At 42.2% G+C, this 24,762-nt stretch overlaps 1 protein-coding gene across 3 annotated transcripts in view; it reads right to left on the bottom strand.

Annotated features, from left to right (window-relative positions):
- The window catches only part of FAM19A1 (family with sequence similarity 19 member A1, C-C motif chemokine like), a 443,754-nt gene that overhangs the window by 293,790 nt on the left and 125,202 nt on the right, over positions 1–24,762 (bottom strand). For 2 of the 3 annotated variants that reach the window (XM_025208863.1, XM_025208862.1), the window contains one exon: positions 17,016–17,107. In XM_025208863.1, coding sequence (XP_025064648.1) covers positions 17,016–17,107 — 92 coding nt within the window. Of the gene's footprint in view, positions 1–5,845; positions 5,964–17,015; positions 17,108–24,762 lie in introns of those variants that run through there. The other variant, XM_025208864.1, reaches the window with a different exon arrangement.

Genomic DNA, 24,762 nt, shown 5'->3' with positions numbered 1-24,762 from the left:
ATTCCTGTAAGTCCTGGGTAGTTGAGGTTACATGTCCATACCATCCTTCCTTTGCGGATACAGCTCCCTACCTTCACATGATAAGCCAGCTCTATGGGCTGATACCTAGAGCAACTCTGATCCCGCGCTCTCATTTCCTCCCTCCGTCCTTTCTGCAGCCCTGTGAACCCAGAATAAAGAAGCAATTGTGTTTCTTTGGGCATAGGAACTAATTCTGTACACTTCTTTCATAAGCCATACAATAGAGGTACAGGGGCACTTGACATGCTCTGTGTCATTGCGGTAAGTGGAAAGGCCAGGGAGAATATGGCAATGGGTAGCTTCAGAAAGGAGGAGAAGCAGAAGGTCCAAAATGCAGTTATTGCTGCACCAGGGTTGCCAATTTTCTAACATGAACCTGAACTATTATGAAAGCAGAGAACGGGTTTTCCAAAATCTGGTAACTACCAATTAGATCACAAAACCCCCCAAAATTGGGAGATGTCTTGTTGGTTCTGGAAAGGGAAACATAGTCTTTCCTCTTTAATAAGAGCCCTTTTTAAGCCTAACCTAACTCAACCTTGGAGGTAGGACTCTGTAGATTTGTTTTTAAACAATGGGTTGCTATACGTTTCTACAATGCCCACTGCTTCGACCAAATAAATCATGCGAGTGCAATGGGTATGAATCAATATTCAGCCATGCCTGATAACATCTACCCAGTCACATTGCACTGATCCTGCCACACGGCAGTGACTTTGTTTTGTATACAAATGGGGACGCTTTCTATACTCTGCCTTTTAATTCAGTACTGGATGACTTCATATTATCAACGTGGAATCTGGAAGATACCAGAGGCATATGGCATTCATGGCTGACTCACTGAGTGGTTGTAGTATACTAAATAAATAAGCCAAAATCTGGTCTTCTATAAGCCACGAGTAAATGTATTGGTTTCGGTGCACTTGCTTTACCTTTATGCCACTGTCACAAGATCAGATATCTGGTCCCATCTCTTTTCTGGTTTATTCACTTTAATGGGAAGCAGCAAGTGATTCTGGAAATTATTTACATGTAATTAGAGGTGAATTAAAAGGTCCATAGGGCATGTCGACGTGTGCTGATTTAAGGTGCTTTAGCCATTGTTAAGGTGCATTAAGGGCATAGGTCTACATGCGTGTGCCCTTAATGCACCTTAAAATGGCAATTTTATGCTATTTGCACCTAAATTTGATACCTGCAAAAGCAGGTATCAAATTTAGGCGTGAATAACTAAAATGCCTTAATGTATGTGTAGATGCGCTAAGGTGCATTAACGTTATGTATGTTGACTGACTTGGGACTAACTTTAGTCCCACGTTGGTCCACTCACCATGTTCATGCGCCTTAGTGTGCATGTGTAGATGGATGCTTAAATCGCCTTAATGCACATTAGGCAAATGAGCATTAAGTTTAGGCGCACATAAAAGCATGTGCAGACATGCCCATAGTGATGAGCACATTCAACCATGAATACCAAAGAAGAAAGGCTAACATCCAATTTTTTCACTGGGATATCTCACATTGGTCACCCAAAAAATTGAGACGCAAACTGACAACCTGGGCCTGTGTAACTTCCTCAAGGTTATAAAAATCAGTAGCAGAGCCAAATTAGAACTAAGAAATTCCTTCCTCACAGCGAGAGGCTGAAGTCACTTTAAAATGCTGTTAAGAAACACAACTCATACATTCTTGCTCAGTATTCATTTCTATGGGACAGCCCAGACACAATGATTGTTATCTATGAGTAAACGCTTTTTGGGATGATTTTCCATTAGTGTATCATAAGCTGCAGTTATAGTAAATGAGAGTTTGTAAAGCTTAATACTTAGTAGGTGTATATATGATATTTATATGACTGTATCATTTGATATATTACTGTTGCTTTCATCTGTAATACACAAAACACTGCCAATAGAAAAAAGTACAACTAAAACTACTATACACTTTCTTGGAACGATGCCTTGAGAAAGCCAACCACAACCCCACTGATAAAAGCCAAGCCAGTTCACGCTAATACAACTATCTTTCCTTCTCTGAATAGGTCTATTGTTTCTTAATTAACATGTTTGCAAATGTCAGTACTGTTATAGTAGGGATATGCTTCTGCTATCTTCCCAATATCTCTATATTTTACCATAACCCAAATAGTAGACTAATATGGCATTTTGTATGCTTAACAGATTATTTAGCAAAGAAGGTATAATACTAGGTAATAGCAACTTGCAATATTTTATGCACAGTTTTTGAATTCCAGGTGTAACCAGTGTGTTTTCCATTTTGTTTCAGTACTCAGCAATGGCCTTTGATGAATGTGAAACAGAATTCGTTGGTCTGTAATAAAACCATGAAAGATTTTTTTCCCCAAATTCATAGCACTGAAGAGTGTATTTATTTTCTTTCTTTGCATCCTTGAGGCTAGACGATGCTTTGCTGATATCATAGTGCCAAGTCAAAGGTCAATGCCTACTTCCTCTGCTTTTGTAGGAGTGAGTCAATACTGTCAATCACATGATCAATGAAGTATCACTGGCACTTGGCTAACTCTGCAAATCACAACCTGTCCACTCTAATCCTCAGGCCAATTCAATAGCCATCCAACTATATGTATTTTAGAGCCTGAAATGACCGCCTTTTATTGTTCCCATTATCACTGTTCCTTATTAAATCATAGAAAAAGTAATGCCCAGAGAATGTAGATTGGTTCCACCTAGAGTTATTTCCTATGAATACATATTTTGTATTATACCATTTTCCTGAAAATGAAATAGTCATATAAAGAACTGTAGAAGAACATGTATACTGCCTAAAGAGATTTATATTGCTATGGTACAGTGCCAGTTTGTACCAAATGAAGGCCTTGTCCTTTGGGTCTTAGTTAGAAGGAAGAAAAGAAATAAGCCCAAATGCTTGACAAAATTCATTGAAAAAAGTTCACCAAAACATGCCTTATTAAGACATAATTATATGCACTTAAACCTGACTGATAATGTGACAAGGGAGACAATAGTTCATATGAATGTGCAATAAATACCCTATGCACGATGTTGCACTCCATAACATTATAATGTGTCCTATATGTGCCCTTCAGTCAACATTTCACAGAAAATAAAGCTAAAGTTACTTATAAATGCTGTCATATAAAATGGTTTATGTCGTTTGTTTGCAGGTCTTTACCTTCCACCAAGTCATCTAAAGTTTACAAAAGTGCTGAAGTACAGAACTGTATGCTCTCAGTCCAAGGAAGATTTAAATTTATGTGTTGGTCCATATACTCTATAGGATTCTATTGAAAAACATTAAAAGACTTGCATTTAAGCAATTTTTGGAAAAAAAACCCTACTCTACTTCTGATAAGTTAACCTCTGAGTGACCAATCACTGAAAGCTAACAGTGTTTCATCATCAGCTTATCTCTAATATTAAAGACGATTTTGCAGCATTGTACCAAATGAGTTGCATTGAAATGTATTATAGTCAATCACCTCAGTTGGGGTTTTTGGTTTTTTTGGCACAGCACATACATGGGTTCAATTAATGGCAAGTGTCTCTTTAATTACCCTACACTAACTAATCTCACCACTGTGTTTAATTGTTCAAACTGTCTTTTCTCATTTAAGCAGCTCAGCAACACCTATAACGGAAAACCTACTACTGATAAACAGCCATGTTTGCCTCAACTCAATAAGTGAAAACTTAATATCCACAAATATTAAGTTCCTGATATTATGCATTGGTTCATCTTCACCCATTTTATCTACTGTTATTTGGCTGAATGTTTTAATCTTAGTTAAACACTACCTAAAATTAAATGATGCTTTCCTAATATTATAAATATGAAAATGCTTAGGGACTGCAGTGGAACTAATTAAAATCAGTCAGTTTGCTGGTTAACATGTTATCAGCCCTTTTTATGTATTGCATTCAGTTGGCAGATTGCAAATTCATGGCCTTATAAAAACATTGTCTTGATTCCATGTTATGACAGCAGAAATTGTCCAAAATTTCTAACAGTTTCCCCTAAAGGACCCTCGCTAGCTGGCACTTTCCAGGTGTGGAGCAATCTGAATCTGAGGTGAACATCACATCAAATTCCACTCATCTGTCAATGTAGTGGATTATTTCTTGAGAGACTGAAATTGGCTGCCTGGGATCAGAACACCATCAATCTTACTCATGTAGGGTGCGGAGTAGCTGCCTGAGAAAGGCTCGCAAGAGGAAAAGCTCTGCTGTTCCTAAGCAGGTGATGAGGCAGCTGTAAAACCTTCACTCTATCTGTATCACACCTCCGAGTGAAAGATTTGTCATTTTTCACATTTCCCCTATACTTGGTATGCATTCAGTGTCTTGCAGTTCCTGCTTCATAAAAGAGGCGATTTTTCAAGCTTAGGCAAATGTTGCAAAGCTCTGGATCTGCCCAGCTCTCATTTTTTATCATAATGCCACTTGTTTCAACTGATTTTGCAAAATGAGATTACATTTTCCTATCTCTTTAACTGTTTGTTTGGTTATTTCACTGGTGGACCGCCTCCAATCGCCAGTGGAGGTTGTGTGATGGTGTTAATGGCCATTTGGTTTATCCCTCTGTAGATCCCCAAAGAACAATATTCCATCTAGGACACAGCATTTAGTAACTGCCATGTTAAAGTTAGGGGCTAATACAAGTACATGATAATTGCTCATTAGATAAGTCTTCCAAAACATTTTTTTTAAATCTATTCCCCCACAGGCTATCATGATGCTTATTTTATGCAATTCAGTTTTGGGCAGGAAGGGAGAAGAGTTGGAAAAAACCTTCCATCATGAGACTGACTAAAGAGTTAGGATAACATTTTCAAATGCATTAGGAGCCTAAGACTCGTTGCCTTTGAATATTTTACCCTTACTCTAATCTTTTTTTTAATCTACCAGCTTCATTAAATGCTAATATTCTTTACATTTCATCTTTACAGTCTTTCCGAAACTTTCACTCCTTTCCCTAGGAGCTAAGTATATGATACCATGATGCCTTCAACTTTTAACTCTTTGATAAAAGTATGTTATAACACCTTTCCCACAAACATTTCACAAGAGATACCTGCCTCAAAGAAAAAGCAATTAAAGCTGAAAAAAGGAACTCTATCAATTTCTATTTGAGGAATAACAAAGCAATGAGAACACTTATTTGCAATCTTTGTCAATCGCATCAGTCACAAATCAGCTGAACTTTCCATTACAAACACAAAGGGACTCATCCTGACCTTAATTACACTCATTCATGCTCGTGAAAACACAGGCCTGAAGTCTACTTCAGGTCAAACATTTGAACCTCATTGATGGTCAACAGGAAACATTTGAAGCCAAATTCAGTTCTTATTTAATGCCAGCCCATTCTACCAACCTCAGGGAGGATGGACAGGCATAACAGAGCAGGATTTGTCTCAAAATATTTTCAGTCCAGATTGGCATAGCAATACATTTACACAAAACTGGGCTTTCTTCCCAGGGGACCGACAACGTAGTCTGTTATTATATAGAAAATACAAAATAAGCAAGTGGGCCAAAGAAAAATTCAATTATTATCTGAAACAGGTTTCCCATGGTAAGCCTCCTCTGCTGAGAAGTTGTTAGAAAAGGATATTCAAAAGGAGGCATGTTCCCAAACACCAGACAGGCAAGGTACACATTAGGCTGAACGGAAAGACACTTTGAGATATATAGACAAACAGCTCATAATAGTTAAATGACAAAATGGGTTTTGTGATTATTCAACCGCTTGTCAAGACAGACATGAGAGCATGAGCAGAGTGCCTGTAATCTGGCAGCATCCTGTAGCTGATCAGTCCTACCTGGTCTGTGCAGGTGATGCTGCTGGAAAGTGTGATGGAGGGACCCCTGACAGAGCAGCATTGCACAGGCACTTATCCACAAATACAGGACCCAGGACATTGCAGAGACCATTGCCATTCTCTAAATGAAATATTAGACAGGCATTATTATCTATAGCCTCACAGCACACAATAGTCAGCTTTGATTACAACAGCATTTACATTCATTTTGTGAGATGTCCTTGTTTCCTTCTTTCACCTCTTGCCTCCCCTCTGTGCCCAACCTTGCAGGCTCTGATCCTCATAAAACAAAGGTTGCGTCCAAAAAAGGACGGTTGGGATAAGGAGATGTCAGCATGGGAGACTGGGTAACTTTAATAATTCAGTGAGACAAATTAAGTGATAATGATCCAAGTACCAGAAGAAAACCAATGTAAACAGAAGCCAGGGAACTAGCCCCACACTATTCTTCCCATTTAACTTGCAGAAGGAAAAAATCACAACGGTAGCCAAAAACTGTGATCTTCAGATAGTATCGAAACTACTTTAAACACATTACGGAGAGTCAAACAACATTATCAGGTATCAGATGCGTTTTAAAACACTCTCCATCCCCAAGACTGCCAAGCTGATACCTACCCAGTAGGTAACAGATTATTGTTTTTGACTTCCGTGAGCATTAATTTTTAATCGCGAGGCTGTCTGCTAAACAAAGTAATTGTTTCTCAGAATCGTGTTCTAATCCCCAGACAAAATCAGCTTCCTTTTATTCGACCCACGCTTGTAAAGGACTGGAGTGAGGCCAGATTGAATTTCATATGTAACAGATAGGAGGTTTGATCTTTTCACAGGGCAGATTGTGTCAAAATTTAAAGAGAGACTGTTGTTGCAGAGGGATGGTGCGTTTCTTTTGCTGTCTCCCCATGCTGGCATACTTGCCTATTTTTTTATCTGTGGAGGTGAATATTTTCCAACTTATATTTATTACTGTACTAATTGGTTAAGTGTTCCTTAGACTCTGTAACTTGAACAGATCCTTCTCAATGCCTGCAAGGATCAGAGGATTTGCAAGGCTCAGCTACGCTACATATCGTCCAGTTCCCTTAACAACACCTTCTGCTGCATTTCATATTGCCAAATTAATCAAACTTCAGGCACTCTCCTTATTCAGCCAATGACATGATGCCATCTTCTATCTAGTAATCCAATCAGCTGAACATCATTTTCACTGAGGAAGAAAGACTTTAAAGCTAAAAATCTCCTCCATAGGAAAGCTTGTGCATTTAGGAAAAATTAAGGGAACACATGTAAAACCCCTAAATGACCTCTTAGCAGGATTTTTCCTTACTTGGGGTACTAGTACTGTTAAAATAACAGGGATGCTCAAGTGTTAATAAAACATGTGCATAGAAAAATAATTTGTGCTATTTTAATAGAGAGGCATGGTCTTTGGGGTGTTCTTAAGTCTGATGGACTAAAAAGCCCCCAAAACTGATGTGTATATTTAACTGCAAATCACTGTTTTCATCAGCATGAACCTATTTATTCTCTGGCTGTGTCTGATGCACAATTCAGTGTATTATTAGTTTCTCTTCCCACCATTTACTTTTGTATACAGTAGACTTTTCCTCCTTTGTTTTCACACCAGGTGATAGTGCAACATAGACTCGACCCCCTCGGATGGTAGGAATAGCAATACAACTCCTGTGCCCTCAGAAATTAATGCATTTATACAGGGAGATAAAAGAGAAAGATGACGGTAACATATAGGGATATCTTGGGCATTAAATGCTCCTCTTTAACCTGAACTTTACAAATCCTAGCCAAACCGAGAAGCAAATCAAACTTCTACAGTCTCCCAATTGCTTCTCTTCCCTTCTTCAGGCATCTCAATCACACTGAGAAAAATGACTTTTAAATTCACCCCCTGTTTTCATTACTCGTTTCCTACATCTTTTCCACCCTTCCTCAAACTACCTTATTTTAATTAACTTTCTTCTAGCCCCAACCTTCCTAACTGGCATTTGTTCCTGCACTTGTTTGTCAGCTGGCTGCAAACTGCTATCCAACACTGTTTTGTGCAAAGAGATCAGCCTGTTAATAAAAGAATACAACAGTAATTCCCCCAGTTATTATCAGATGAGTTCCCGATCTGCTTGCTGAATCTTAAATCCTAAAGAAGCTCCTTACCTGAGTAATCCAACCAAGAGCAGAGCTCTCTATTAGTGTTCATTGGAAAGATCTAACACTTATTTAAATCCATCTGTACCACAATGAGAGATGTTAAAACAGCTTCCCAATAATCTTCTTTATCAGGATTAAAAAAAAAAAAAAAAGAAGAAGAAGAAGAAAAAATTCTCGCTCTCGTTACCAATCCTATTCCCAGAGTAAAGAAGACATCAGAGCTCTCCGACTGTTGTCAGAAAAGTGGCCAAGGTTTGAGGGGTGGAAACCTTGTCATTTACACCTTTAAATCATCTCCTAGCGTCACCTTCTGCTGGATGAGACCTCTGAAGTGATCTTGAGATAATTTGCAGCTTCCAGTGTATTTAAAGATGAGGATCAGTTTATGTTTAATGAGAGACCAGCCTCACTACAGTGCATTCAGTGCAGAGTAAGGCAGCTGTACGTACAAAGCCGGATTGCTATACAATGCTGTAAGTACCGGTAGCCTATTTCAATACATCCCTGCTCTGTAAAGTATCACATGTCTTAAAGTGACATTACCCTCTATTACAAGCTACAATGAATTGCTATCATAGCCCACTATCTCTTAACTGGAGTTGCATTGAAATACCAGCATATCTGATATTCTTCACAATCCAGAATATAAAAGAAAAGCTCTCTCCCCACAAGGAGGGCGTGCTTGAAAAGCAGAGGATGCTCCGAGAAGTAAGGTGGAAAAGGAGAACAAGTGAATACAAAAAGACAAAACACATAAATATAGGCATACAAAGGATTTCCCAGGGGGAAATTAGAGAGACGCTTCAGTTACAGTGAGTTTGTGGAAGACACCTGGAGAATTAAGGGCCAGTATATGCAAGGGAACCATAAAACCACTCCGGAGATTTAGGGAAGGCATTTCATTTCATATGTTGGAAAGCAAAACAGATTTGTTTGCATCTTTTCTGAGGGGAAGAGAGAGCATATCAATGGTGGGGGGAGGAGATAAATAGTTCGGTAGACTTACATTAGCTTTCCAAAGCTCGTCTTATCACTAAATAAAATCTTTTCTTCTACCCCTAATCATTTAAACAGTATCTCAGCATATAGTAGGAAAAGAACACACTCTGCTCCTTCAACATCCTCCCATATGCTTCAGCTTTGACATACCAAATTATTTATTACAGTCATTTATTTATTGCCCACATCTTAAGTGGCCGTTTACAGGAATGTACTGGTTTTTCCCATCTATGTACTATATGTAATTATTTTTTAAAGAGCAATGTTTATACACTTAACACACCACCAATGTTGCCATTCAGACAACATTAAGGCTATGGCTTAAGCCTAAGAAAAAGACCATTAGAAGTTAAAGCAGAAGCCTATATTTTAAGCACATAGCGCCTAAGTGCTACCGTATAGATAACAGTATGTTGGCTTACCTTCATTGTAATACTGCGTGCTTTAAAAGCCCATACTACAAAAGGTCACTCTTTCCATTGATTGCTAACTCTATGCCCCAAACAACAGTAAATAATGATAATAATGATACTTATTATGAACCACCTCCTTTCCTACCATCCTGGGAGCCTGATACAGAGGGTGCTGCATGTGCACTTGACAGGCTTTAATGTCTCCTGTGGAACCATTCGATCTTATTGTGTGGTACGTATTAAGAGGACTGGCCCTCCAGACTGACAGCACCATTACACTGATCTCTGACACAATGCCTCAGAAAAGCTCTTTATTATAGCCTCACTATAATAAAATAATCAGGGTGTGACTAGAACTGACAAAGGAGGGGATTTGAGACTTTCCAGTTTCTATTCCATTTTGAGCTTGCCGCAAAGTAGGTCGCTATTCAGCACACCTGGCTGAAGCCTGTGCAGAGCCCAGGAGGAGCAAGGACAACCTGATGTTATGCCAGGTTTGTGGTTTTCTGTTCCCAGGACATAATGGAGCCTGGCTCAGTCTCCTCGAGTGTGCCCTAAGGAGACGTCTACAGTTAGGGTTGATTTAAGGTTGCCAAACATCCATGCTGCAAAATGCTGGGCTCTACCCCCGTGCGGACCAAACCCAGGAGGTCTGCTGAAATGTCAGGGGGAGAGGTCGATCCTGCCTCGCTTTGCAGTGTGTTTGGAAAGTAGCCCTGTTCTGCAGGCTGCAAACACAGGAATCCCGCCACCAGGCATCCCACAATTCCCTGTTTCTGACTCCTAGCCCTTTGACACCCCACTTCCAGTCTCTACCTCCTGTAACGAGAGACAAGCAGTCTGCAAAGTGATTCCTACAAGGGCTCCACTCCAGAAACAAAAAAGCACCATGTGGAGGCAGTAGTGGCCTTAGGGGAGGGCAAACTGGGTGGCTGCTTGGGGTCCCACACTTTAGGGGGCCCAACATTTTTTTGGGGGGGGTGAAGTTTTTGCAAGGAAGTGGCTCTAAGGGGCCCCAAATGACTCTCTTGCCCAGGGCCCCAACAACCCTAAGGCCACCACTGGTGGATGGCTTTGGTGTGAGCTGCTAGGTAAGGTGCGGACAGGGACGGGCTTGGGTTGGTTAAGGACTGACCCCAAATATCAGCGCAGACACTCCCATTGTATTCAACTGACTGTAACTTCAAAGGGGCACGTGGCAACCAGGAATAGCCGGGAGAAACTGTTTAACCAGGCTCTTTTCTCTAGCTTCCCTGCCCCACAACAGGGACGGAAGAGAAGTAGCATACTGGGGAACCCCAGTGGCTAGCCTGATCAGGTCTGGGATGCCTTTCATCAGCCCAGCCTAGTATCAGGCATGTGATATTTTTGGGACTCTACCATACCCTGCTATAGGCCCAGCAAGATGAGTAAGCAACAGAAACGTAGCCTTAACTCTCAAATTAAGTCAGCCCTTGAATATTAAGCATGGGCTTAATATTCAAGTTCCTTTGTTTTGAAACATACTGACACCAAACCCAAGATGTTGGTGTAAGGGGTCACCATCACTTTTACAAATGCTCTGGGTGGGGGCTGGGGGTGGGGGTAGCACTTTAATTAGAGAATCTTGGAGCCACTCTAATTAAAGTGCCACAGAGTCTCATGTATCAGCATCCCACTCTTCAAAATGGCAGTGGGGGTGCTTGAATTAAAGCTCGTTTGACGAGCTCTAGTCCAAGCACCCCTGCCGTCAGAAGTGCAGAGATGCTGATACACGAGATGCAGAGCTCGGTTACCCCTCTCCAGCAGACTAGATTAGTTAAGTCTGCTCCAACGCGCTGTAAATACAATGCATCAAAGCAGCCTCGGCGTTCCCTAAACACTAGAGCATCAGGAGGCTCTTGCTAAATAATTGTGAGAGTCAGAAACACTGCTTACATGCCCAAGTAGCAAGAAAATAAAGAGAGTATGTGGAAGCAGCTCCTCTGTTTCACTTTTTCATTAGTCTCACACTTTCCTGCTACAATCCACACCTGCCCTAAGTTACATGGTTCCACTACAGGATACGGAAGTGGTGAAAATTTCACTGGCTTTAACACCAAAGTATAATGTGTCCCATCATTTGCTTCCTCACTCAATTTTCCAGGAAGGAGGCCCTGGCCAAGGGGAACCCAGGCCAGTGTGGAGCTGGTTTCCTAACACTCACGTCTCCAGGTGCAGTTCTGGTTTGTTTTTTTGTTGTGTTTTTTTAATTTTCCGTATCCCAAGCCAAATTAGCCCAAACAAATTCCAAATCCGAGAGTCAGTCCAGAACCATAAGTGGCCCTACTACCAGCAAACATCCTCCACCCCCATCTGGGCTTTCAGATGTTTCTGAAACCTTTGGTGGACATCCTACTTGCAGGCCCAAGTCCGGAGGCTTGGGGTTCAGATGCCCTACGGTTTTGCTTGCCCTCAGGCATAGGGGCCCAGGGGCAAGCCAGGGAGGAGTCTCCCATTTCCATAAAGCCAAGGCCTTCCCACTCCAGCAGCTAAGTGAGAGGTTTACTATACATTACCTTGGCAGGTACTGTCCCCGTGCAGGAGAGCGGTCTTCCCTGGTGCAACTAGGAAGAACACCTCCATGGTCACAGTGGTTCCAGGTGGAGTTTCACCGCTCAGTGCCTACAGGCTCCCTCAGTTAATTCGGGGGGGGACATTGGGCAGTGGTTGGCATGCTCTGCTTGGTGTCCCCTTTTGGTTCCCTTGCTTTTAATCTGTGACCATCACTCCCTTCTTTTTAGTTGTCTCAAGCAATTAGTTGTTGTGTCCCCAGTGGCCTCCCTTTTTAAGGGAGGCTCACGGTTTCTTTGGTTGGCTTTGGCCCATGATCCCCTGATCCCCTGGACTGAATTTGACCCTGATTCCCCTAAGGCTCATTCCACAAGGGCAAGTTTTTGTTTAGGATTGCCCTGGAGTTTTGGCTTGTTTGTTGGCTTGTGGTTTTTTAAAATACCAGCAGACACGAGTCCTCTTTTGGACCATAGAGTGGGTCGGCAGAATGCAGTGGTTGCATACATAGAACCACTGTGGTTTTTTGCTATTATTTTTCAGTCAAAAAAATGTAAATGCCTGTTTTTTCAAAAGCTTGCAGTTTTATGTGGGTGTTTTCACTGAAGGCATGTGGCAGTGCATCTCTGTGTAACCGAATCTCCAATTTAATGAAGTTATTTCTCTGAAATTTCCTTAGGGTTTGTTTTTGGTTTTTTTACATTGCAATTGCTCAGTGGGAGAAGCCACATAAGCAGATAATTGCATCCACTCATTCAGTTCCCAGGTGGGATCTGGAAAACTAGGCATATGTGCAGGGAGACACTGCAGGGACTGGACAAAAGGGCAATATTTGGGAATTGCAATAGATCAGGAGCTGGAGGAACCCAGGAAGGGTGGAGCACAAAGTATCTTAAGGGCAGGGAATCTGGAAAAGCTTCCCAGAAAGACCCTAGAGGAGACAGGAGACAGTCACAAGTAGGTTCTTGGGGGGCAAGGATCTGGTAGAGCAAAGGGAGAGGATGTCTCACAAGGAGCTGGAAAAGGTGCTGCTGGAAGTAAGAGAGTCCTTTTAGGGATGATGAGGTACAGCTGCTATTGTGATCAACGGATGCATAGTGGGGTGTCTGAAGAAGGCAGGTGAGAGGGACACTGGAGCATCTGGGTCTGCTGGGAGAAGGGAATGGCTGGAGAGGAGGCTTGTGTTGCAGCATCAAGGCGAAAGCCAGGAGAACTGAGACCACACAGCTTGGCAGAATGGGCGCTGACAGATTTATGCAAGGCACAGATTTATGTAAGGTGCAGCATAACTGTCGCTCTGCCAAGCGCTGCTAACTCGGAGCACAATGAGGCTAATGCCACCGTAACCCCTGACAGATGCTGCTATCGCACAGGACAAGCTCTTCAGAAACACGGGACATGTTGCTTTCATGAGGGGAGGGAGGATTAAATAGGTTGTGCTTTTAATCTTTTCCCTGCCCTGGCTCTTGGCATTGAAGATGTGAACAGAGGAGTTCTTGGCATCTCCTGCCGTGGCATTCTCACACCTGCTTTGATCTCTTTTCTGCCAATTTTAACTTTCAATGGACTGAGGAGGAGTGGGAAGGCTCTGCTTCTTACCCTGCTTGCAGCCAGACACGGTGTCATCTCTGCCTGGGGCAGTAAAATGGCTATGCATAGCCCTTTCACTTGTTACTTTTGACTACCACTTTAGACATCAGCAGCTTCTATAGGAAGAGGGTGGGGGACAAAAGACTGCAAAACCTTGAAGGCAATAAGAGGGAACCCCTAGGATGGCATGCTGCAAAACCTTTCATCAGGAGAGGGAGAAATAATTTACTCCCCAAAGAAACCTAAGAGAAAGGCTCTTTGAGTAAATGTGGTCTCTTTTATTACACCAACTAAATAGCAATTTAGTTATCTACTTAGTTGGTGTAATAGATGGTTTATAGTTGGTCTAATAGACAATAGTTAGTTGGTCTAACTGATTAATAGTTATCTATTTGGTGATCTATTTAGTTGGTCTAATAAAAGAGATTACATTTACCCCCAAAATTTGTCAGCCTGTGTCCTTAGACCAACATGGCTACAACCAACAACCCTAAGAGGAAGAAGTTGTCTTGACAGAGACACACAGGAGGAGGACGTGTGGCAACGAGCAGGTAAAACAGAGCTCCAGCCACAGGGAGGGCAGGTGAATCCGACGCCTGCAGAGATGTGCAAGAGCAGGTGTCTCTGCTGCTCTCCGACTGCTCCTGCTCCCACCCCAGGGGATGGCCCAGAGCTGTTTTTAGCAAAGCAGGCATGTCTGGGCAGGCTTTCCCCAAGGTTAGAGGATGGTCTGTGCAGCAGCCTGTTGGAAAGTGTGCTGGGGAGAAGCAGCAGCAAGTATGCAAGACTACGGAGACCCGCAAAGCATGCAGTACCCCTCTGTGCACTCTGCCACGGTGCCTTATTGCCAGCATGCCTTGGAAACAAGAAGGACTTGGAGAAGCGGGGGGATAAACCAGAGGCAGCTTGGGGTGTTTGGACATCCAGCAGAGACCACAGATATCGATGACAACGAGTTTCTCTCTCAACCCATTAGGTCCCCATTTCTCTCCTGTTCCAGGCTGAGCCCTTTATCCTTCCCACTCCAGCACTACCCTCCGTCTCCTGGAGGGCTCCAGCTTGTCCTGGCAGCAGACAGCGAGCAGCAAGGAAGGAGACAGACCAACCGTCCCAAAATATCTCAAGGCTCCTTATAATTCCTCCAACACAGTACTGTCATGCTGTTTCTGCCAGGTCTATGTGAAAGCTGAACTTGTGTTCAAAGGAGTGTTAGTCTTTAATTCTTGACAGCTCCTTTTCCACCACTGGATTAAATGCTCTGCATGTTATTTAAAGTAATATGGTTTCCTATGAAAAAGGAGCCCAGACCAAGGCCTTTTGAAAGCGGCACTGTTATGCTCTGAGAAAGATTTTCCTATTTTCCTTTTCTTTCTTTCTTTTTTATTTATGCTTAAGAGGGAGTGTAATTGGCTTACTCCTTTAGAAATATATAAATCCTACTGCCTGGTTCAGCTTAAATCACATTATCCTTACTTTACTGGCCAGGTTTGTCTCTGATGCCCTCTCAAGTAAGTTTTGAAATATCCCTTTCAGGCACGGACTTAGCTCTGACTGTTGCCTGAAATGTGCTCCTCTTAGCCATGTTTTCATTTGTGTTCTTAAGACTGACATAAACTGGGAACCCATGCATAAATCAAAGATAGTTAAAGCCTATTACTTCATATAGTCTTTTGCATTTATTTTTAGTAAAGAAATTATCCTGGATGTAGATTGTCCGCTGTTCATCTCACTGTGGCCCTGCTAAGCCGTTTGTGTATTTTTGTATGACAGTCCAAGATCCCTGTAGCTTTGCAAGGAGAGAAGCCTGGTCAGGAGTATTTGTAATTAGTTCCTCACAAATTACCAAAGGGTTAACCCTTCCCCTAGCACCATCGATAAGCCCAGGAGTTCAGAAAAAAAGCCGATGGGGAAACCGAATTGGTCTAACCCCTGACTCCCCCATTTTGACATCTTCATGCAATGTATCCCCTCAACACGTTGTGACTTCTCCAATGGTGCTCTCACTACCCTTCCCTCCCTCATCTTGGATAAGTTCCCATCCATGTCTTCCCACAAGAATAATTTCTCTAGCCTTCCCTAACCATTCAACAAGCCATCCCTTCCCATTCAAAATCCTCCAGTCTTCCTGTCCATTAGGGTGGCTTATCGCACCAGTTTCACCCTTAAACTGTGCAGTTTTACTCACCCCTGCCCCAGCTCATCCTCATTGTTAAATATATTTTCATTTTCCCCATTGAGATCATTCCTTCCACCATTACCCCACCAAAATGGGTCTCCTTAGGGCACTGTAGCTTTTTCTGCTGCCAGCTTCCTACCTTCATGTTAAAAGCCACCATGAAAAGCAATAGAAAATGTAGAACATGGGTGCTCTGTAAGAAACAAAAAGACCCTGTGCTGACCACAGAAATCCCAGTGCACAAAGGGTTGCAAAACTGACCAAAAAAGTTTCCAAGTTCTCCAAAAAAACTAATGTCGAACCGGTCAATTTTTTGTTTCAATGTTACCTTTCTTGTATACATCAAGTTCTATTTTTGCTGAAAAATATTTTTGTTGAAAAATATTTGCAGTGGGATGTTCTGATACTGTTGGAATCCTTCCCTTTCCTCTGGAGTAAAATGTACATGGTTTGTGGAGTGTTGTGATGTAGATGGACTTGCATTTGCCAATTTTCACTGAAGAATTTTCCAAATAGTCCCACTTAGGACTTGTTCTGCTGGGATGACAACCTGGAACTGTGCTGAAGACCTGCTCTTTCAGCTCCAGGACTTTAGGACAGAGGTCAAAATCTCAGGTCTCCTTGCAAGCAAATACTGCTTCTCTCCAGCCTTTTCTTGCCATACCCGATGCTCCAGGGATTTTTTTCTAACCTTAGTTCCCATATATAGTGCTAGGAAGTCCCTCTCTACCACACTGCAGGATAACATGAGAACATAAGATGCACTGCACAGAGCAGTACAGCAAAAGCAGTTGGGCGTGCAGGAAACCACTTCCAACAGAAACCTAAGGGCTCATCTACATAGCTTTAAAATGATAGTGATACAGTTATATCAGTATAAAAGACTGCACGCACACATGACTATGTGATGGCACTGGATGTTCCCTAGGAGGAAAAGAGATCCAGCATCCCCTTCATGGATGGCTTCTGCCCTCTGTGCCCAGAAAGCAGCAGAGCAAGAGCAGCCACTTCTAGGTAGCTGTGGGTGCTGGTGATGCATCCCTCACCACAGTATTTCAGCTGCTCTCCCATTGCTAAGCAGACGCAGCTTTTCCAGTCCCTTCGAGCATCCCAAATAGGCCTGCACACATTTTAGCACAGCTAGGCCTGTTAAAAATAAAGTGGCGCAAATAACTTTTAAAATAGGAGAAGATAACGGAATAACAATTTAAAATAGCCTCTTTGTGTGCATTGATTAAGGGAAAAGAAAGTTTCACGAGCACCAAAGGGAAGACTTGGAAAGTTGTTATACTTGACCTACCTTTGGTGTTTTTTCCTCGTTCAATGAGATTGTCATCAAGATAGCTGTACTTAGGAGAAGGAGATGCTTTTCCTCTTACATATTTGTCAAGCCTGGAAGAGAATGGGGGGGAAGGGTGGAAAATCAGCTATATTTATCATGAACGTTTATAGCAAAAGGTTTATTTTAACAAGAAATAGGACACTGTATATAGGACAATATAACAAAAGCCATCAATAACTTGCCAGTAATGAGCAATGGGGAGCATATGAGCTCTCTGCCAAAAAAAAAAGAGAGAGCCACTCCAATACCTTTCATCACCAAGCAACAAAGTTTCAGTAACCAATAATATATTCAACTTGTCCACAAAAAAGCATTCTTTAACAGCAACTGGAAGGCCAAGAAAGTAGAGGTTTCAACCCAATCACCTGGTTGAACTAGACAACATCATCATGTGCCTATTTACCTTAGGTGTTCATTTGGTGTCCTCTGGGGAATTCCTTCTCTTAAGAGGAATAGTAAGCCAAGAGCTTGTTAGATAAGTACGATTGTCTAAAACACTAATGTGGATCACTTCAATCTTTCTAACCAAAATGGTCAGCGGAGGGAAGAAAGGTTGACGTTGCATATAAGACCCCTCAATGTCCACAGCACTTCCATTGCCAAACCACCATGTTGGGTGTTTCCATTGAAAAGTAGGCGGTTTATCATACAAAACCCATTGTGAGGAACTAGGTCAAATCCCTTCCACCATGCACAGCCTGAGGGCTTATCTTCATTGCTAACCCATCTGTGGTTTTTCCTCAGGGTAACTGATATGCATCAGCTATCTCCAAGGCAAAAATGCACTGAAGGAAAAGTGCTCTATTTTTACCCAGTGGTACATGCACTGAGGTCAACCTCTGGTGAGGCTATAGAGCTGTCTTTTCATGGAAAACCTAAATCACACTGTCCTCGGATGCCCATTCATTAACCTGAGATAAAATACACTGTTTCCTGGAGGTAAAAAAAAAAAAAAAGCTGCATTAACACTAAAGACAAGCCCCTAGTCTCCTAGTAATGGAGTCCATGCAGGGACATTATACAGACATCAGCAGGAGAGTAGATGTATTTGGGAAACAGAATCTTTCCCAGAGTATCATGGCCAGTAGTTCAGTAGCCCTCTGCCTCAGTATCCCTTCGAGGCCCAATTCACCCCAACCCGGCCACTCCTCCAAGCCTGCCCACCATGCAAGAGCAGCTTGCTGTTCCAGCCAGGGGATGCAACCACCATCTCAGTTTCCCCTTGAAGAAAGTCTTGCCCAGCTTGGAAGGACACTTGGCCTTCAAGCTAAACCAGAAGGATCCCCTTCCAGGCTAGGGACAGAAGTTATACATCAACCAGTTTAAGTGATCAGAAACTGATTTAAACCTGTAACAGAACAGAAGTTCGGTGCACATAAACCAGTTGCAAAATGTCCAAAACTGGTTTGAGATAAACCTGGTTGAACGTAGTATCAGACTTTACTGATTTAGGTCAAAGTGGTTTATGAAACTTCTGCCCCAGACCCCAAGGTAAGCGAATATACAGTTTGCTGGCTGCCTGAGAGAAGGCTTCTTCTAGCACTCAGAAAACCCCACCTTGGGCCCTTCAAAAAACCAAAAAACCAGCAGGAGCAATCAGCAGGCCCATATTACTCCAACTTCCCCATAGTTCATCTTCTAAACATAAACTTTCACCTATCAAGAATGCAAAGGACTAAAAACAGGTCCTGGCTACTGAACTTCTCCCTCAGCCCTGTACCCCAAATATCAGCCCTTCCTAGGGGCATGGCCAAGAGGCCTCAGGCAGGCTGTCCCTTTCTAGGTTCTCCCTCTCAATTGGAGCGACCCACTCCCTCCTGTTGCTCCCTCCATGTTATAAGGCAGTCTTATATTGTCCCATGACCTTCCCAGTTGGGCTCTAGGGGGGCCTTGACTTGACAAAGTACTGAGCTGACGTTGAGACTTGCCCATAAGAGAGACTGGGCAAGTTGGCACCCTCAAAGGAGCATCCCTTTGATTGGGGGAGTTTTCTTAAGGTCTCTCTCTGTATTCAGCCACCTGTGCATAGCGAGAGCACTCTGAGCCCTGATAAGCAGTACATGTCCAAACAGGGAGAAAGGACCAGGTTATGGCCAAAATATCAATCAATCTTGGTTCAAGCTAGTCTCAGGGCATTGGACTGGCTGATTTTACTAGCCCCTTAACATAGATGCATTGCATTTGCTGCCAGACAAAGAATATTGTATAAAGTTCTGTTATCAGGTTAATGCGTGTTGTCACTCTAAAAATTCTTCCGGCGCATATACACCGTCATGTATTCGGAGGCACATCAACAATCCTCCTGGAAAATCGAGCGTGCCACATCCCCGGTGGAATGGCTGCAAGGTGCATTCTGATATAGCCCCACATGCTTTAATATCAGAAATGAGGCTCTCATCGGTACATATAAACACTAAAATGTACATAGCCGGTTCCAGCTGCGTGAGGAGACTGTTCTAGTTTTTATAAGCACTGTACGGGAAGACTGCTCTCCTGACAATAAAACTATAAAGTCAGCTACAGTCTGCACAAGTCCCCAGCTGAAGGGGAAAATTTCAGTTGCTATATATCACCTAGGCATTGACCAAACGACTTATTTGCAAACCTCTGTATTTGCTTCCACTTTATCAAAGGGTAAGTTAGTGGTGGAAAAAAAATTATTAAAGAGAGAGATGTCTTAGCTACAGTTGTTCAGTACAATACTAGTTCTTCCTTGGGTTCATTCTGTGACCTTCACCCACTCACACTGCAACTTATTCAACTGTAAAATACACCAGTATTTACAAGGGTACTCTGAGGCTTTAATTCATCTTTTTAAAAGTGCTTGGGGATCCTCAGATGAAAGGTGTTATATAATAGTCACTACTGCTGTTGTTGAGAACAAGGTATGTAAGACTGTACCTAATTCAGCAATGTCTGTTCCTGAATAGTGGTATGTTAGGAAGCCCTTGAGTTTGTCAAGTATTTCAGGCTGCTAGGAGTGAATTCTGTTTTCAGTTAAACCCCTGCAAACATAATAAGGGAAGTTAATGTGAAAAAAACCCCACCTTGCAGGAGGAGGTGTGGAATGAAAGGCAGGATTCTTCATCAAGGACAAAAATACTTGACGGTCAATATGGACTATTGAAGACTCAATGAATCTAATAAATCCCTACTGTAATCCCTTTCAATTCTAAACAGGATAAAAGTTATTTTAAGATTTTGGGCCAGATCCCATCATCCTGATATTTGCAATAAGCTTCTGTGTCCTAAGGACTGCGTGACAACGCCTTCATGTTTAATTCCACCTGTTATACACGCGTGTTATATTCCAGGTGGTGATTTATGAACAACATGTCAAGTAACCAGCTCAAAAGTGATCTACTTGTTTGCTGAGCTGGACAAAGAATGGCAGCCCATGCTGTGGTACACTGTATTGGTACTGTAAATGGTTCGCTTCTGAGTAAGTTAGTCGTGCATGAAATGAGCATGGAAAAAAATTCATATACTGCTCTGCTTTTGCTCCAAAACAGGTTGCTTGACTGACAGCAAACCCTATATGATAATTCCTCCCAGGCAGATGGCAAGATCACTATTTGCTCTTCAGTTTCAATTCGCTGCGGTTTTCCATACGCAGCACAGCTACATGATCTACCAGCACAGAGGGTCTGTGCTGCTCTGTGCAAGTTTTACAACACCAGAACCAAAGCATATGGATTAATATCGTGACTCGTTCTCATATTTCATTTGGTTAAAAAAAAAAAAAAAAGGTCTTAAATTTACCTCCAACATTTCATAACTGATCAAATATAGATAATAGCTGCAGAAATCTACCCAAAAGCTAATCGTAGTTTCCTGCACTGTCCCTGACAGACAATACTCTTTTGAACATTTGTGTAGGTGTTGGAAATCTTGCCATACATCTCTAGCTCTCTCAGCACATATTGTTTTTAGGCTGCCATCTGCTAATGCACAGTTCTACCCTGAGAGAGATACAGAAGTGCTCCAGACTCCGGTCTGCTCTGTTTTCAGACTTGCTCTTCTCATTTCCTTCAACTCCCAACACTCGTACTGTACCGCTCTCCACCCATGACTTTAGTTACAAGGACAGGAAAGCCCTCCACGTCACGGTGCATTTTCAGTGATGAAGAGCCTCGACTGAACTGGCATTTGGACATGTCTGGGGAAGAATGAGCTCTGTGCCATATTCAGTATGACAGGCCAGTGAAGGCAAATTCATGTGTGTGGATGTTGCAACATATGCATTCAAAGGGGGGTATTTACTGGGCAAAGGAGCAGGATAATCCACATCTTAAGTCTGAATTTTAAAACACTCTTTGTGAGTTATAAATATGCCGTAAGATATGGCAAATGAGAGAGTTTTCTGTCAAAGGAACAATATCATTAGCATTTTGAATAAAACAACCATACACGCTATGCTATACAAAGCATCGGAATCTAAAAACACAGTAAATATTGGATGATCTACATTACACTTGACTCATCAGACTTCCCTCTGAAACAGTCAGTAGACCGCTTTGACTTACCGCTGATTTTGCTCCAGTAGCATGCATTTTTCAAATATTTATAAGATTATATTGATTTCTCTGGTTTTGTTTAGAAACAATTTTACAGAGGATAATTTGGGTTAAGTTTACTGTGCAGTATCTGTCACTGAAATGCACGGCAAGCTACAAATTTAACTGCAGGAAACTGAGGAATATGTTATCACTTTCAAACTGAGATGTCATACAACCGTTGAATCACAGACGAGTAGGGCTGGCGGGGATCTCAGGAGGTCATCTAGCCAACCCCTTGCTCATGGCAGAATCATCCCTGTCTAAGCCATCCTAGACAAGTGTTGGCCTAGCCTATTTGCTCTGATTGCTTTTTTTTTTTTTCTTCTTCCCACTGTTCGCAGGTTTTCAAAGATTTTGTTTTCATTTGCACCTAAATAAATGCTACAGGTTTTGTTAGCACTGGAAGCTCTGTGCATCCAATTGCCAGTGTCTTATTCTGGATCCTGTGTTCCAACAGGTTTTGTTAGCACTGGAAGCTCTGTGCATTCAATTGCCAGTGTCTTATTCCGGATCCTGTGTTCCAGGCAGAGAAGTCAGAAAAAGGAAAAGTACATGCAACCAGCAGAGAAATTCTTCTTATACTACTTGCAAAACATAAAAGTGAATAAAAGAGGAGCCAGACAAGAAAATAGGAATTGGAAAAGTGAGAGTATAAAATTCTGTATATTTAAAAGAAGCTCAACTAGTGGTTTAGCTTTTAGTTTAGCTTGCAAAGCAATCCTTTCCCCCATTTTCTAAAGCATACAAAAATCAGTCTACTTCAGTTAAGTTAGATAATTTCTTTGGTTTTGATAATCAAGGTAAACTACAACGATTTCTTTTTTCATTGAAATGATAGCGTTTTGTTTTATGCCTAAGTAACAACGTTGTCCTTGTCATCCCAGCCATCCCTCAGTGAAAGATTGCAGTTGCCTCTTTTACAAGATTTTAGTTGCCAGAGATATAAACTGGCTCTACAAAGAATGACAGATGAGTGCTCCTAGAAGAAAAGAAGAGACCTTCCTACAGAGCACTGAAAGCAATACTATTAGACTTTCAGAAAAAAGACTAAAATTAGCTTAATGTTCTATTATTAAAGAAATTTAAACAGCTAATTTTCTAGCGATGGACTCACCCTCAAAACTGAGCCTTATGCATTACTTATACGACATGTAAGCCCTATTTTGATAGTTTAAGTGGGTCCTTAATAGTCCACGCACCGTTGAATTTCACCTTATATTTATTCACCATCTCCAGATCTTAAACCCGGATAATTTTCCATGCAGCATAACTACCAGCTGAGCTCCTCCTCTTTCCATTTCCCCCAGGAGGCTGAAATTTATTACACCTTTCTCTTCACAATTAAATTCATGAAACACTTTAAATCTATAGCATCCAGACAGCAAGGAACAGGAAAATAATTTCATCTCATAATGTTTTAGGGCCCCAAGGCAAATGTAAACAGCATAGGCTGATAGACCGAGGATTTATGGCTAGTGCTGAGCAGAGAATCTCGTGATTTGTTTGGAATTCCACTAGATTTCGGGGGTGCGTTTTATTAAACTGGAATTTCAGCAACACCAATGATTATCTGGGAATTCTGACTGTACCCAACCCACCTGCATGAAAAAAGTGTTTCCTATTAAACAAAAATATATTAAAATCACATTAATCCGAACAGAGCTGAAATTAGAGGTTGAGAGCGAGTCATTATTCAATTCTCTTTGCTGCACTAGAGTGAGAAAGACTTTTCAGAGAGCAGACATATTGTATGCTGCATGCACTGCACCATCCGGGATATAAGGTCGAGATCATTTTTTAAGCGCTGAAGGAGCCAAGGGTGTCCTACCCGTACCCCTCAAATCCATGCCTGCAGGCATGCTCCAAACTCTGGAAGTCTGCTGTGAGGCTGCTCCAGGCTTTTTCCCAGGGATCACTTCCCAGTATGACAGTAACTGAAGTCTTGAGAGTGGCCACAGAAGGGAACCCTTGAGCATTTTCACCAGCCTACTTGACAGGATATGCTCAGGCCCACCCTGGACAGTGGCAACATAGGCAAGGCTAGTGCAGCCAAGAGTCCCCTGAGAAAGGAAACTGTTGACATGGGACTGTACAAGTTTGCTACTAGACTTTATTTTTCTGGATCTTTAAATTTCCTTAACGTGAGCCCCAAAATCAAACACCCTTGACGTAAGGCCCAGCTTGAGACGAGAACATTAGCAAACCTCCTCTGAAGATATCAAGACCGTCTTGTGGCCATGTACTACCTGCACAGCCTTTCAATGAGCATATCACATTTACCGAGAACATCAAAACGTTATCTGCCGATGTTATCAATAAAATGAGAACAAAGCATCCAGGCTGCGGTTGTAGATAGATTAGCAAATGAAAAGCATGGCTTGATACAGTCAAGACAAAATATTAATTCTCAGAGCTACGAATCCAAATAGTGAATATATATTAAAACGGAATGGACAAGCAAACTGGTGACCTGGGAAGATTATGTCAGAAAGAGTTATAAGGCCCATTGTTCTTCTGCACTCCTGCAGGATCTGTCTGCTATAAGGGAAATGCCTTCTCCCGCTTTGCCAACTGTTGCAGTCGTGCTGTGTATGGAAGCGCTAAGGGACGAGAAAGCAAATGCTCACGTCTCAGTGTGGGAAGCTCAAGGATCCAGCTTGAAAGAGAACAATGTGGATGTGTATTCTAGGGGAGTCAGAGCAACCATAAATCACAGCATTGCTTAAGAGAGTGAAAGCAAACAGTACTAAATCTGTATCACCATGAGGTGTTATTCCCAGCTAGCCTACTCGTGCCGTTTGTCCAGACAGCTGACATGGCAAGAGCTCTCTCCAGTTTGTAACAAGCCATCAGCATCTTGCTACCAGATATTTGAAAGAAATGACAGCAGGGCTAAGTGCAGACAGTCAAAAAGCCTGAGGCTGAATCGATTCAATCTACACAGGTTAGTGTGTACATTGAACCGATAATCAAGTGCACAGACATTCACTTTTGATTCTGGAAATGCAGCCACGTGCCTGCACTGGCCCAGGCCAGAAGTTGGGGGGCACTAAAGCAGCCCTCCCTGCTCAGCTGTAGCAGACAGCTTGGGCCAAAGCCGTCCTGCCCAACCTGTGTGTGTGTGTGGGGGGGGGGGGGGGGGTGTG

The sequence above is a fragment of the Alligator sinensis genome, unplaced genomic scaffold, assembly GCF_000455745.1.
Source record: "Alligator sinensis unplaced genomic scaffold, ASM45574v1 scaffold937_1, whole genome shotgun sequence".
NCBI classification, from domain to species: domain Eukaryota; kingdom Metazoa; phylum Chordata; order Crocodylia; family Alligatoridae; genus Alligator; species Alligator sinensis.
Note: the sequence above shows the minus strand (reverse complement) of the source record. Positions and strands in the feature narration are given on the sequence as shown.